The 13,444-nt window shown below is 46.8% G+C and overlaps 2 protein-coding genes across 6 annotated transcripts in view; one reads left to right on the plus strand and one right to left on the minus strand.

The window, feature by feature from the left end:
* Window positions 1-1,377: 1,377 nt before the first annotated feature.
* CCDC127 (coiled-coil domain containing 127) lies at window positions 1,378-10,841 on the minus strand. 3 transcript variants are annotated; one of them, XM_087443065.1, is made up of 3 exons: window positions 10,753-10,841; window positions 9,072-9,202; window positions 1,378-2,426 (listed from the first exon to the last, which is right to left on the minus strand). In XM_087443065.1, the coding sequence occupies exons 2-3, from the start codon at window positions 9,190-9,192 to the stop codon at window positions 1,765-1,767; spliced, it is 783 nt and encodes a 260-aa protein (XP_087299191.1). In that variant the 5' UTR covers window positions 9,193-9,202; window positions 10,753-10,841; the 3' UTR covers window positions 1,378-1,764. The 3 variants fall into 3 exon arrangements, with proteins under 3 accessions (XP_087299191.1, XP_087299192.1, XP_004440079.2); XM_087443066.1 differs by lacking the exon at window positions 10,753-10,841 and adding an exon at window positions 10,275-10,446; XM_004440022.3 differs by lacking the exon at window positions 10,753-10,841 and having other exon boundaries at window positions 9,072-9,830.
* Window positions 10,842-10,957: 116 nt separating this feature from the next.
* Window positions 10,958-13,444, plus strand: part of SDHA (succinate dehydrogenase complex flavoprotein subunit A) — a 28,248-nt gene continuing 25,761 nt past the window's right edge. For 2 of the 3 annotated variants that reach the window (XM_087443067.1, XM_087443069.1), the window contains exon 1: window positions 10,958-11,069. In XM_087443067.1, the coding sequence (XP_087299193.1) occupies window positions 11,007-11,069 (63 nt within the window). In that variant the 5' untranslated portion in view covers window positions 10,958-11,006. The remainder of the gene's footprint in view (window positions 11,070-13,444) is intronic. The other variant, XM_087443068.1, reaches the window with a different exon arrangement.

Consider the following 13,444-nt stretch of genomic DNA (forward strand, 5'->3'; position numbering starts at 1 on the left):
ATGGTTCTGAAGATTAAAAACATGTAAGCACAAATTATGTACAATTCAGCGTGCAACATGTCCTTAACAAATAGTAGCTCTGAGGATTATCAACCTACAATGAAACTCAAGTTTTCTATAAGCTTAGCATTTTTATTAGTTTGTCTTACTGCCATACAGACAGGCAGGGTGGAAACAGGATTTGAAATTAGGTGGACCTTAAACCCAGTTGCTGCTAGCAACTTACCAACAACACTTGCATAAAAGTTCGTAACAGTTCTGAAGCCAAACCGCCTGGGTTCATACTGGCTCCAACACTGCCACCTGCATGCCCTCGGGCAGGCTAACTTCTCCTGACCTCGTTCCAGTTCCCTCACCTGTAGAATGAGGACGTGCAGAAGAGTCATACGGCAGGCCTGAGACTGTGGTCCTTTGAAAGGCCTGCTGACAAGGTTGGCCCTTGGCTGGCATCTGGGAACCTCGATTTTGGAAGGGTATCCAGCACCAATAACAATTAAGAGTGGCTCACTGTGCCTAAACTTTATGCAAACAGTTTGGACCGAACACCCGCTTTCCTTCTGGGAGACTGAAATTTGAGTACGTGCCAGGCAGAGGGTGCCTATGTGACCAGCCCTTGACAGAAACCCTGGGCACTGTCTCTAAGGAGCAGCCCTGGTTGGCAACATCTCATGCACGTTGTCATGACTCATTGCTGGGGATCAGGCGTGTCCTGGTGACTCCCCTAGGAGAGGGCTCTGGAAGCTGTGCCTGGTTTCCACGTGGCCTCAGCACCTTTCCCTGTGACTGTGCTCTGTATCCTTTCATGCAAGAACGCTTAGCTGTGAGCACAACCACGTGCTGAGTCCTAGGAGACCCCCCAGTAAGTCATCAAAGCTAGGGGTGGTCTTGGGGACCCCCGACCCAGAGGGTAATAACAGTACTCACTGCACAGTACTGGCATTAGGATTACACTGGTGACGTGGGTAAAGCAGAGTAAGGCTGATTCATATTAGCTCTGGGCAAAATGGGGCCATAGTGCCTGCCTACCTTTTAGTTGGTGATAAAAATTGAGATAATCTATGTCAAAACATTTTCCAAAGAGTAAAGAGTTATACACATAACAAGTGGCACTGTTGCTTTTAAATTGCAGGTATTGATTATTATATGTCATTGCTAATAAACAGTATCTGCTTGCTGAACACAGACACAAGCCAAATCCCAAACACACACTAGGGTACCAAGTGGATACAAAAAACACTCTTCCTCCCTTTGGTGGGAGAGATCTCCTCAAGAACACAAAACCTTGATAATATTACTACTATCTATTATCGTCTGTTAGGCAGTTCTATCCATGACCTGACAACTTCTAAACGCGATTTTAGGAAAGAGAAAAATAACTCGAGGAGAAAACAAATTTTATTTAGGGAGTGATAAAACCAGACAGAAAATTATTTATAGTGAGGATCAACACTGTATTTGACTTTCTTGAAACAATTTTACCCTAGAGCTATGAGGTTACACTGTTCTGCTTAATAAAATACTGACAGCTTAAAAAACGCTTCTGAGAAACTGCATCCTTAATAGCTGAAGAGGATCAAGGAGGCAAGCCTTCGTCCTGAGGCCTCACTTCCTGCTCAGAGGATGGCAGGATTGGAAAGCCACTCTGCAGGAAGGTGGCTGTATGCGCACATAGGCACAACACAGGGGAAAACACGGGATAGCCCAGAACGCCACAACGATGGTCTGACTTTGAGTCACTAAAAGAAGTTTTATTCCAGTCTTCTCTTACTTTTCTAGTATGGCTTTCTCTACTCTCTTAAACTTCTTCAGTTCAACAATCACTTCCCAGTATCTGAGATACAGCCACATGAGTCGCCCATTCTGGCGTTTGTTGGTATTCCAGACATCACCACAGTATGTATCATGCTTAAATATGTCAGTCAAGCCAGCTGCCATCTCTAGGTCAGCAGCAACGGGGTCAGTGGATGCTCGAACCAGCAAGCTCTTCTCTATTTCCAGTCTCTTGTTGCGAGGGAGAATCAGACTGCAGTAGATATTCTGTCTTTCTGTCAGAGCATCTTCAAACTCTTTCAGCAGAAGCCTGGCTCTCCTTTGCCAGTCTTCCTCCTTTTCCAGGCAGCTCAGATATGCATTTCTCAAGGGCTGCAACTGTCTCTTTTCTTGCATGACCTGAGCCCGTTCCTGTTCCAGCAGCTTCTTTTCTTCTACCAACCTGCGCCCCTGAGAGATAAGGGCTTCTCGATAACTCGTCGTTCTGTTTTGTTCCTTTTCAAGTTCCAAAGACAGCTGAGCAACAGCACGCCGATTCTCTGAGATCATGGCATGGTACTTAGCTTCAAGATCCTGCTGGAAAGCAGCTGTTCTCTGACGGTACGCTTCTCTCTCTTTCTCTATTTCTTTTTGAGACTCCCTAGACCAAATCCAACCTGACATGAATACATTGGGGGAGAAAAACACACATAATGAAAAGTCAGAGGTGAAGTTCTACAATCTTTAAAGAAAACATAAAGCAGCTAAGGATAGATTTCAATAAAACCATAAGCCCTGAGAGATATAAAAAAGGTAACATTTTGTATGAAACTATATAATATACAAAGTTCTTATCTTAAACTCAGATAAAAGGGGGCCGGCCCGGTGGTGTAGCAGTGAAGTTCGCGTGCACTGCTTCGGCAGCCCAGGGTTCACAGGTTCGGATGCCGGGCACAGACTGACACACCGCTTGTCAGGCCATGCTGTGGCGGCGTCCCATATAAAGTAGAAGAAGATGGGCACGGATGTTAGCTCAGGGCCAACCTTCCTCAGCAAAAAAGAGGAGGATTGGCTGCGGATGTTAGCTCAGGGCTGATCTTCCTTACCAAAAACAAACAAACAAACAAACAAACAAAACAGATAAAGGCTCCCAGAGGACAAGCAGGACAGGCTGCAGGTAGAGTCTGCTCGGTCTTCTCACCTTCTATGGTCAAGAAAGTCAACCACCGCTCTCCCCTGCTCACAAACATCCCACCATTTGCCTGCTCTGGCCACAGTGCCCCACGCACTCTCAGAAGGTTTGAGAATTAACATGGGTATGCTTCAAATATTGGCCAGGTTATTACAGAACTAAGTTTCAAAGCGTGCTCAGCTTTGCCTGGTCATCATTAGTAAAGAGCCAAAGTCCAAGACGTTTGCTTACATTCCGATAAGGGTACATAAAAATAAGGTGGAGTAAGAATTCAACCTCAAGACATGGTTTGGCTCCCTTTCCCCAAACCAGAAAATGCTGGAATCTCACAAACATGGGACAGAAGAGTGAGGGGAGGTTGGGGTGGGTAACGCCCCACTCTGACCCACAAACTGAGGAGCAGCCAGGCCTCTGTCCTCTACTGCATGCAGAAATCCAGTGCCCGAGGATCCAAGGACAGAGAATGGGAGTCTGATGACCCATAAAGCCTGCTGGCCAGCAGGCGCCTGATTCTGGATGGAGTCACCAACTCTTTTGTCATCCCACTGACGGTTAGGAGTTTGGTATGATTCGATAATAAAACAAAAGACAATGTGGTGATACTTTCACTGGTACAGGAAATCCACCACATTCTGACCTGATGCTCTTGCTCAGTAATTTAATAAACGTTGGGGCAACTCTACGCTGAGTCCTAGTTTCTTACAATGATAATTTGCTAAAAGCAGCATGGATCTGAGTCCCTTAGAAAACAGAAGGACTGTTCAGCAAAGCTTCAAAGCCCAAGGTCTAAAAGCCACCAAGAGCAACAGTTTAGCCTGAAAGCATTATTTCTGCCCGGTGCTCAAAACGAGGCCAGGCTGCTCCATGCTCCCCACTTTCTTTAACTCCTACAGTTGACATCCCCCTCTGGAAACCACTTCATGGTCCTCTTCCTACTCTTGCTGGTTCCCTACCCCTCCCTAACACCCAAGGTGGTGTCCTGGCCATTCAGGACTCTTCTTCCAGGTCCCTGGAATCTTACCTAGCCCCGGACACCAAGTCCACCACAGCCCTATTTGCACTGCTGCCACCTCAATTCTACAAGCATAAAACCAAACTCATTCCTCCTCAACTAAAAATAGCTTCTAGTCCTATTTCAGTTGCTGGCTCAAACTTAAAAGTGCATGTCTCTTTATCTCCTCCTTTTGCCAAAGAGTTCACAGGCAGGGGAGCTGACCAGTAAAGAAGCAGTCGCCATATAATTTGATAAGGACTGAGGAGCAGAGGAAAGAAAGGCTCATTCAGTTTTGGGAGGAGTTAGGGAAGGCTTCATAAAAGAGGGGAACGTGAACAAAGTCTGGAAGTTGGCAGGAAGGGTCCCTCCAGGTAGAATGAACAGGTACAGGAGAGGGCATCACATGTGCTGAGAGCAGACAACTTCCAGGAACGGACGTGCCTGGGGAACAGACTCTGGAAAAGTCAGCAGGTGCTACATAACAGGAGTCCTTTTAGACTCTGATAAGGAGGTGGAGTAATCTGACGTGACATCACCCTGGTGGCAATGTCAAAGATCTGGGACAGAGGGTAAGGAGGGACATGAGAAGCAGGGAGCCACTCCTGCTACAATCCAGGTGCAATCTAGTTAAAGTACTCCAGCTTACACACGGAACTAGTGGGACTGACACAACAACACATAGAACTGAACATTAGGGGCCAGCCCAGTGGCACAGTGGTTAAGTTCAGCACGCTCTGCTCCAGCGGCCCGGGATTCACAGGTTTGGATCCTGGGCGCGGACCTACACCACTCATCAAGCCACGCTGTGGAGGCATCCCACGTACAAAACAGAGGAAGATGGGCACAGACGTTAGCTCAGGGCCAATCTTCCTCACCAAAAAGAAAAGGATTGAAAAAAAAAGAATTGAACATTAGACTACACATACAGGCTGCAGTCATAGGGAAGTTTCTGGTAGGTCACAATTCATCAAGAAGGCCTCCTGGAAGAGGTGGGACAGGGACGTGGAGACATGCGGGGTGAGGAGATTACCAGGGAGGTGTGCAGGAAAGTGCAGTATGGAAGGATGGAAGTCCAAAAAACCCTAATTCTGGGTCTAGTCTGGGAGAATCTTGCCTTACGACTTTGGGCAGATATAACTTTTTGGAGCCTTCATTTCAGAAGGCATAGAAAAGAGAGATGGGACTCCTGCTTTTGGAAAAATGGAACAGAAGAACTCTCCCCTATTGTTCCTGCTAAGAACAACTAAGAACGCTGGACATGATATGTAAAACAAACACAAGAGGACTCTGAAAGGCGGGGAGCAGCAGGCAGACTGGCGAGGGACCTTGGGACCCAATGAACGCCAGGGTGCTGGGTCCCCTGGGGTTTCATTTTGCCTCACAGATCCCAGACTTAGAGCTGAAATGCCAATAGGTGCAGATTTCTTAAAAAGCCCCAACAAAAGTCTGCTCTCTCTGGCTAAAGGACTAGGAAAGGGGCCTAGCAAGACTTTAGATAGTGACTGCTCAACTCCCGCCAAACAGCACAGAAAACACTGTGGCCCCACCTCCATCCACATGGGTAAAGGCTGAGGAGAGCCTCTCCTGTTCCTCACTGGGGAGAGCAGTAACAAGACACTCCTATCTCTCTCAGCCAGGCCAGGCGGCATCAGGGGAGCCCGGGAAGGCTGGACCTCCAGCTCTGGCCCAGCGGTAATGATGGGATCCCTGCCCTCAGTGTCAACCAGCTGGAGGCTGAGTGGGGAGCCTGGACTTCCCCTCCTTACCCTACCTGGGAGTAAGGAGGCAGCACCACGCTTCCCAACAGAGTGCTGTCCAAGAAAGGCAAAAAAGGGTCTGAATAAAAACTAGCATCTCATAATACCCAAAATGCCCAGGTTGCAACTGAAAATCATTGTTCATAGCAAGAATCAGGAATCTTTTAAATTGAATTAAAAAAGATAATCAGGGGCTGGCCTGGCAGTTACTGGTTAAGTTCACATGCTCTGCCTCGGTGGCCTAGGGTTCATGGGTTTGGATCCCAGGCGCAGACCTACACATGGCTCATCAAGCCATGCTGTGGCGGCATCCCATATACAAAATAAACGGAGACTGGCACAGATGTTAGCTCAGGGACAGACTTCCTCAAGCAAAAAGAGGAGGACTGGCAACAGATGTTAGCTCAGAGCCCATCTTCCTCAGCAAAGAAAAAAAAAAGATAATCAGTAGTTGCTAATACTGAGATGACGGAGATGTTAGGAGTATCTGACAAAGAGTTTAAAGCAACCATCATAATAGAAAGTCTACACAAAGAAATAGAAGATATTAAAAAAAGCAAATAGAAATTTTAGAACTAAAAAATACAATAACTGAAATAAAAAAACAGGGTGATGAAATAGATGTGAAGAGAGAAAACCCTGCCAAAAGGCTGAAATACTCAATATATCCCTTATGAGCATGCACATGAAGATCCTGAACAAAATATTAGCAAGTATAACTCTACAATATATATAAACAACTATATGGCATGACCAAGTAGGGATTATTCCAAAAATGTAAGACTGGGTCAATATCCAAAAATGAACACATGTCCCAACATATTTGCAGGCTAAAGAAGAGAAACCACATGATCACATCAACGGACACATCTGACAAAATTCAACACCCTTTCATGATAAAAACTCAGAAAAACAGGAATAGAGGACTTCTTTGTCTTGATAAGGAGCATCTACGAAAGACCTTCAGCTAACATTGCACTTAATGGTGAAAAGACTGAATGCTTTTCCTCTAAGATCAGGAACCTCAACAGAGTCCTGGCAGCTCCAGCCAGTGCAAGAAAGCAGAAAAGGAAATAAAAGGCAAACAGACTTGAAAGGAAGAAATAAAACCTAAGTCTCATACTTTATATAAAAATTAACTCAAAATGGATCATGCACTTATATATAAAAAGGTAAAACTAAAACTTAAGAAAAAAACCAAGGAGAGAATCTTCAGGATCTAGGGGTAGGCAGAGTTCTCAGACTTGCCACAAAAAGCATGACCCATAAAGGAAAAACTGACAAACTGGACTTCATCAAAATTAAAACTTTTGCTCTATGAAAGACTCCATTAAGAGAATGAAAAGACAAGCTACAGAATGGGAGAAGATATTTGCAAACCAGAGAACCAGCAAAGTACTAGAATCTAGAATACAGTAAAAACTCTCAAAACTCAACATTAAAAAACAATCCCAATTACAGAATGGCTGAAAGACAGAAGCAGACATTTCATGGAGAGGGCATACGAGGCGAAGATGCTCCACATCGTTAGCCACTAGGAAAATGCACGTTAAAACCACAATGGGTCTCGCTAGACACCTATCAGGACAGAGGAAATAAAAACAGTAGAGTCCTCACCAAATGCCGGCAAGGACGCCAAGAAACTGGATCCATCACACACTGCTGGTGAGAACGTAAAATGGTACAGCCGCTCTGGAAAACATTCTGCACTTTCTTAAAAAACTAAACATCGACTCCCACGGAGGCTGACAAGAGTAGGCAGTTTTTATGATTCAGTGATCTGCACAGTGCCTGCTTCTTGGTGAAAGACTCAGCAGACCCAAACTCATCCCTAAGGGTTAGACGCTCACTAGCCTGTCATCTTGCAAAACACTACTTAACACTTGGAAAGGCTACCTGTTGCCCGTGGCTAGGGTGATGAACTTGGTGAGTGAATCAGAAGGCTTAAAATTACACTTAGTAATGTAATAATCAATTAGTTTCGAGGCTAGGAGAGGCCCTGAAGTGACTTTCATTTACCATTTGTTTTACAGACTCATCTCTAGCTTTTACAGTCTTTCATAATAACCTTTACTTTTGAAGTTCTTGCCTTCCTGGACTTTTGAAATGATGCTCTCTGTCCCTGAGAAGGGTTAAGGAATATTTTATTTTTTCTTCTTGGTTATCTTGCTTAGGTAATGTGATCAGAGAAAACTTTCAACTTTGCATTCTTATCAGGATTCTCCAAAAATGTGTTTTTACATGCTACAGAAATTATATCGCAACCTATGAGTGTTAAGTAACCCCGAGCATAGTCTAAGAGTAAAGGCTGATAAACACTACTCTCGTCAGCCTCCACCTTCTCTAGTAAACCTACAGACCTGAGAAATCCAGGCATGTAAAAAGCCATTCCAGAAAAAGTGTCACTGCACACAGAAGGCAGCTTTTGCTGTTCTTCCATTCAATTATTCAGTTTTTCATATTCTTAAGAGCCAGCCAGGAACTGTGGGACATGACAATATTAAACTAACTCCCGAACACCAGGAAATTTATCATGTAGTAGGGCATATAAGCTAAGGGCTGGAATAATTACAATCGACTGGTGACTGGTAATTTCCCCAAAGTGGTACAAAGGCAATTCACACTAGACAGAATTTCTGGCCAGAAAGAACAGAGGTTGCATGGATGAAGTCTCCCAAAGATTGACTTCCTACTGAACAGACATCCAAAACTGGTTTTCTTTCTTTTTTTTTTTTGTGAGGAAGATCAGCCCTGAGCTAACATCCATGCCAATCCTCCTCTTTTTTGCTGAGGAAGACCAGCCCTGAGCTAACATCTATTGCCAATTCTCCTCCTTTTTTTCCCTTTTTCTCCCCAAAGCCCCAGTAAATAGTTGTATGTCATAGTTGCACATCCTTCTAGTTGCTGTATGTGGGATGCCGCCTCAGCATGGCCAGACAAGCAGTGCGTCGGTGTGCGCCCAGGATCTGAACCCGGGCCGCCAGTAGCAGAGCGCGCGCACTTAACCGCTAAGCCACGGGGCCAGCCCCAAAAACTGTTTTTTTTAAAGCCTGTTTTATTCTTCCATATCAGTCCCATGAGAGCAACTGCAGAGCAGTGAAGCCTTGAAAGGGAGCTACCAGTTGTTAAAACCCACTCCACACAAGATGCTTCTAAACCTCTTGTCCTATTGAACCCTCACAAGGCATCCAGGTAATTATGACTAGCCCCTCCCACAGAGAAGAAAACCTAGACTCAGTGGGTTCAGCAAAGTGCCCAAGATGCACAGTATTGGATAAAACTAGGATGTACACCTGCATCTGTCAGGTTCCAAAGCCCGAGGTCTTTGGGCTCCACTTTCAGCACAGAAAACGCAAATGAAAGGAAAACCATGACTTACGAAAAGCAGCCAATCCCAGCATTGGAACCAAAAGGGCATAATTCCATCGGCTTCCATCACCCCCATCAGCCCTGGAATTAGGCCGGATATTCCAATTTGGGGGGTCATTTAAGTTATTCATGGAGATATACCTTAAATCAAAGAATAAAACCATTAACCATACAAAACGAATAAAATACATCTGTCACAATTATATCATCTACGTGGCTCATATAAATCCTTTTTTTCTTCCAAAAAATTTTGTTAGGTTCTACTTACGTGCTGCAGAGCACTGAACCTTATGAGATAAAAGAAGAAAAAAATGAGACCTTAAACAAAAGCAACTCACCATATAGTGGGGAGAGAGATATGTCTCAACTGAAATACACGTAGAATGAGGTGCGTTCTCTAGTATAAATACCCTTACAGTTATGTTTTTAAACAAAGATACAAAAATAGGAAGGTGTGAAAACACTGGCTTCTTCATGAAATGCTGAATAGCATTGAAGGACTGAGGCAGAGTGTGGGGGGGACTGGGAAAATGCTGGAGGCAGCTTTCATTCCTCCCGACTTTGGTGGTAATGAACACCGCACTCAGGGATGTTTCTGCTCAAAGCTCATGCTATATCTCAATAACTAGGCTGGAGACTCATGCAAACATGAATTTACCAATTTACTAAGTATGTACACCAGGTTGGGCATTTTCATAATACAGAGTCACGAGGACCTTCAGCTTGTTTCTCTGTGACTACACAAATATACACTGATTACAAATGAAATAATCAAGGGACACATAAGAAAAAAAGAATTCAATTAAATTTTGAAAAATTTTAATGGGTTTTTCAATAAATACTTGCTTAATTACCTAATATAAAATTCTAACTAGCAATAAAGAAATGCCAAAACAAATATGGCTCAGGACTTAACGTTAAGGAGTTTGTGGTAACCACATAATAAATACATTAGTTATCCGAAGGAACTAAACCGCCTAACTTTCAAAGGACGTCTGGGAAGTAGCACGTTCATTCCCTCGGCCAATAAAGCCCACTTCCGGGGAAATATATAATTCTAATAAAAGCAACGTAATCCTATATAAAGACAAACCGCTATGCACAAATATTCTTTATGGCCATATTTATTATTAACGGCAGAAAACTGAACACAACCCAAATGACAATAAAATGGCAACGGCCCCTTGGAACTTAATAAAATATTCTAAATTACCTTGCACACAATTGCGCACCAGAAAGGTCCTAATAACCTCAAGTTCAGCGAAAAGCAGGGTCACGAGCACAACAGCACTCACGACTACTGGGTCATTCCCCACGCCCCGCCGCGCCACGCGGGGCGTCAGATGCCGCAGAGAGTCAGATGCCGCAGAGACACGGGCGCCAACGACACGACGCCGGGCGGAGGGGGACCCGGCGAGCCAGGGGGGCACTGAGCCCGGGGCGCGGCCGGACCCGCCCGGCCGTCGGCCCCTCCAACGCGGGGCTTCCCCCGGCCGACCCCCGACCCCCCGACCTACTCTACCCTCGACCCCCCCCCACCTACCCCGGCTCCCCGGCCCTCAGGCCGCCGGCCGCCCGACCAACTCCGGACACCCTGACTCTCCAGCCCCCGACCTACTCCTGACACTTGGACCCCCGGAGCCACCCCTCGACCCCACGACCTACCCCAGCCCCCCGGGGGCCCAACCTACCCCGGGGCCGAGAGCGCGGGACCTCCGCGTCCCCTGAGCGCCACGGTCCGCGGGTCTTCTCTGCGCAGGCGCAGTGCCCCCACACCAACCCCTCCCAGGGTCGCGGAGTGGTGCGCAGCCGCAGTGTGCTCTAGTCGGTCCCAGGTGCGGCGTGGTGCGCAGGCGCGATGTACCCCAGGCCCCGCCCCTGCGCGACGAGGTGCGCAGGCGCGGTCTGGCGCAGGGACTGGTGGGACGGCTTGCAGAGGGCAAAGATGTCGGGGGTCCGGATGGTGTCGCGGTTGCTGCGCGGCAGGCGCCTGGCGCTGACACGGGCGGTGAGTCGGTGCCGCGGGGCGAGGCGGGGTAGGGCGAGCCTTTGGGGCGGAGCGGAGAGGAGCGGACGCCGGGTGCCCGCGCGCCCGGTCCCGCTTGGGACGGGGGGGAGGAGCCGCGGGCCGCCCGAGGGGTCGTGGGGCCGCCGCAGTTCGCGGACTGTGTCCGAAGCCGGCCGCGCCGGGTGAAAGTCAAGACCCCGCGGGCCGCCCCGGGCGTCTGTCCCGCCGGGACCCGGCCGTAAGCGGGCAGGACGCGGTGTGCCAAGGTCATGCAGGTAGCGGCCTGACCGTGGGACCGCGGGCGGAGGCGGGACCACGACGGGCCGCCCCGGGACCGACCCGCCGGGTCCCCGCAGCCCCGCGGTGGGCGGCCGAGGCGCGGCCGGGGGTCGCCTCAGGCTGGGGGCCGATGCAGGGGGATTCGAGCCCCCGGGAGAAGGCGTGGGCCTGTGTGTGTTCGCGCCGAGACCTGGCAGTAAGCGTGGGGCCCTCGCTTAGGGTTTGCTTTGTGCACCCTTCCAGAACAGACGGAGGGTTTCAGCACACTGGCTGCAAAGCCGCATTTGGGCGAGGACGCCGGGACGTTTGTTTTCCTGTGCAGGCCATGCCCACGGACTCGGGCCAGATTACGTCAGATGTACCCTTTACAGTTACATCTTCAGAATCGATAGTTTAGGGTTTTATTTAGCACACTAAATTTAGGGAGTTTAGTTATTTGGTTGTTTTGAGTGGTCTCGCCCACCCACCTACTTAGTAATTTAATTACAAAGTAAACGTCACAGTAGGAACCGAGGCATTCAACAATATTGACTGGACTTATGTCTGTAATTATTCCTGCGGTTTGCTGCTTTTTGGAATATAGGTAGTAAAGATTATGTTAAATGTGAAGGTTTAGTCAGGCAGCCATCGCCCCGACACCAGCTCCACTTGTTGCTATGGTTGGTGCTTACCGAGCAGAGCAGAGGTTCCCCCGCCCCCAAATCTTGGGCTCTAAGACACAGTGGTAGGAGGGAGTCCACAAGCAGAAAGTGGAAGGCCATGGTCAGTGGGGTGCTTTTAGTCATCCAACCATGAGCAGACTTGTGGGTGCTTCTTACCTGCTAGGTGAAATGACAGATTGATAACTGGTGGTGATTGGAGAAGAGCTAATGTCTGTCCTCAACCCAGACTGGTACCCAGCAGTGCTTGTGCGGACTAAGACCCCTCCAGCCTGCAGAACTCCCCTCATCCATCCCCACCCTTTGTCAATTTATAAAAACTTTGTTGTCCTTTATCCAGGCTGGACTTGAAGAATTTTAGCTCTGAGCTTTTAGCTAAAAGTGAGAATAAAGTTGTAAGTACAACAGGTCAGAGTGTGTAAGCCTCTCCTTTCATGTTGGCTTGATTCCAACTGATCTTGGTTGAATCAGCTATTAGCTGCCAGTGCTTTACCTTCATTATCTCCTTGAATCTTCACCTCTGACCTGTGTTTAGGTACAGTACTTGTAAACATGATGGCAAAATAGAGATAGCAAAATGGAACCACAAGTTAGGCCTACCAAAAGGATGGTCTTGGGTTTTTAAAGTCTTTTTATCTTGAAGATAGCTTTTCCCATGCAAATTGATTCTGCCCCAAGCAATATATTTATTGGAGCTTAAGATTGGCAAGAACAAAAGCATCAAATTAGCAGAACAAAAAAGAAAACTGTGTGATTGCCAACTGAGAAATGTCCCTGGAGAGTAGATGATGAGGGTAATTTGAATAAAGTCCACAGACAATTTTTCTTTATCTCATTTTGTTCAAGGCTGTGGTGTTTCCAAGTCATTTTATATTTACAGCTGCTTTCAAGTCACAAAATTATCAAACCTATTTTGCCTTTGTTTCCTTTTCAGTTGCCCCAATGCACTGACACAATTTGCAAACTGTTCCAAAGTAGTTTAATCAAAAGGAAAAGTAAAACCAAGGACCTTAGTCATTGGTTAATTGCTCACTTCAGATGAGAGTTTTCAAATCTTGTCACATGAATATTCAAGGTATTGTTCTGAATGTGTTTTAATATATCTAGAATTACATTATTTGGGCCATTGTATTAACCTTTTGTTTTGCGTTTTGGGGGGATTATAATGGCAGTGGTATTCAGTTCTGTATTCTATGTGATATTTTTCCTGATTTTCAGGCCACTTGAAAAATTGTGGCTCGGTTTTGATACATAACCTGGATGTTCATCTTAGTTTGGAGTCCCCGAGATTTTTCCCAAGGGTCCTTAGATAGTAGGGAAAGTAGAGGATCTGAGCCAGCCAGGCAGACCTGAGTCCAGACCCTGCTTACCCTGGATAGATTCAGTTTCTGTCTTGTGAACTGTATTTTAAGCATCCCTGTTTTAAAAGCTTCTGAC

The sequence above is a fragment of the Ceratotherium simum genome, chromosome 18, assembly GCF_057802395.1.
Source record: "Ceratotherium simum simum isolate JZ-2026a chromosome 18, ASM5780239v1, whole genome shotgun sequence".
Taxonomy (NCBI): domain Eukaryota; kingdom Metazoa; phylum Chordata; class Mammalia; order Perissodactyla; family Rhinocerotidae; genus Ceratotherium; species Ceratotherium simum.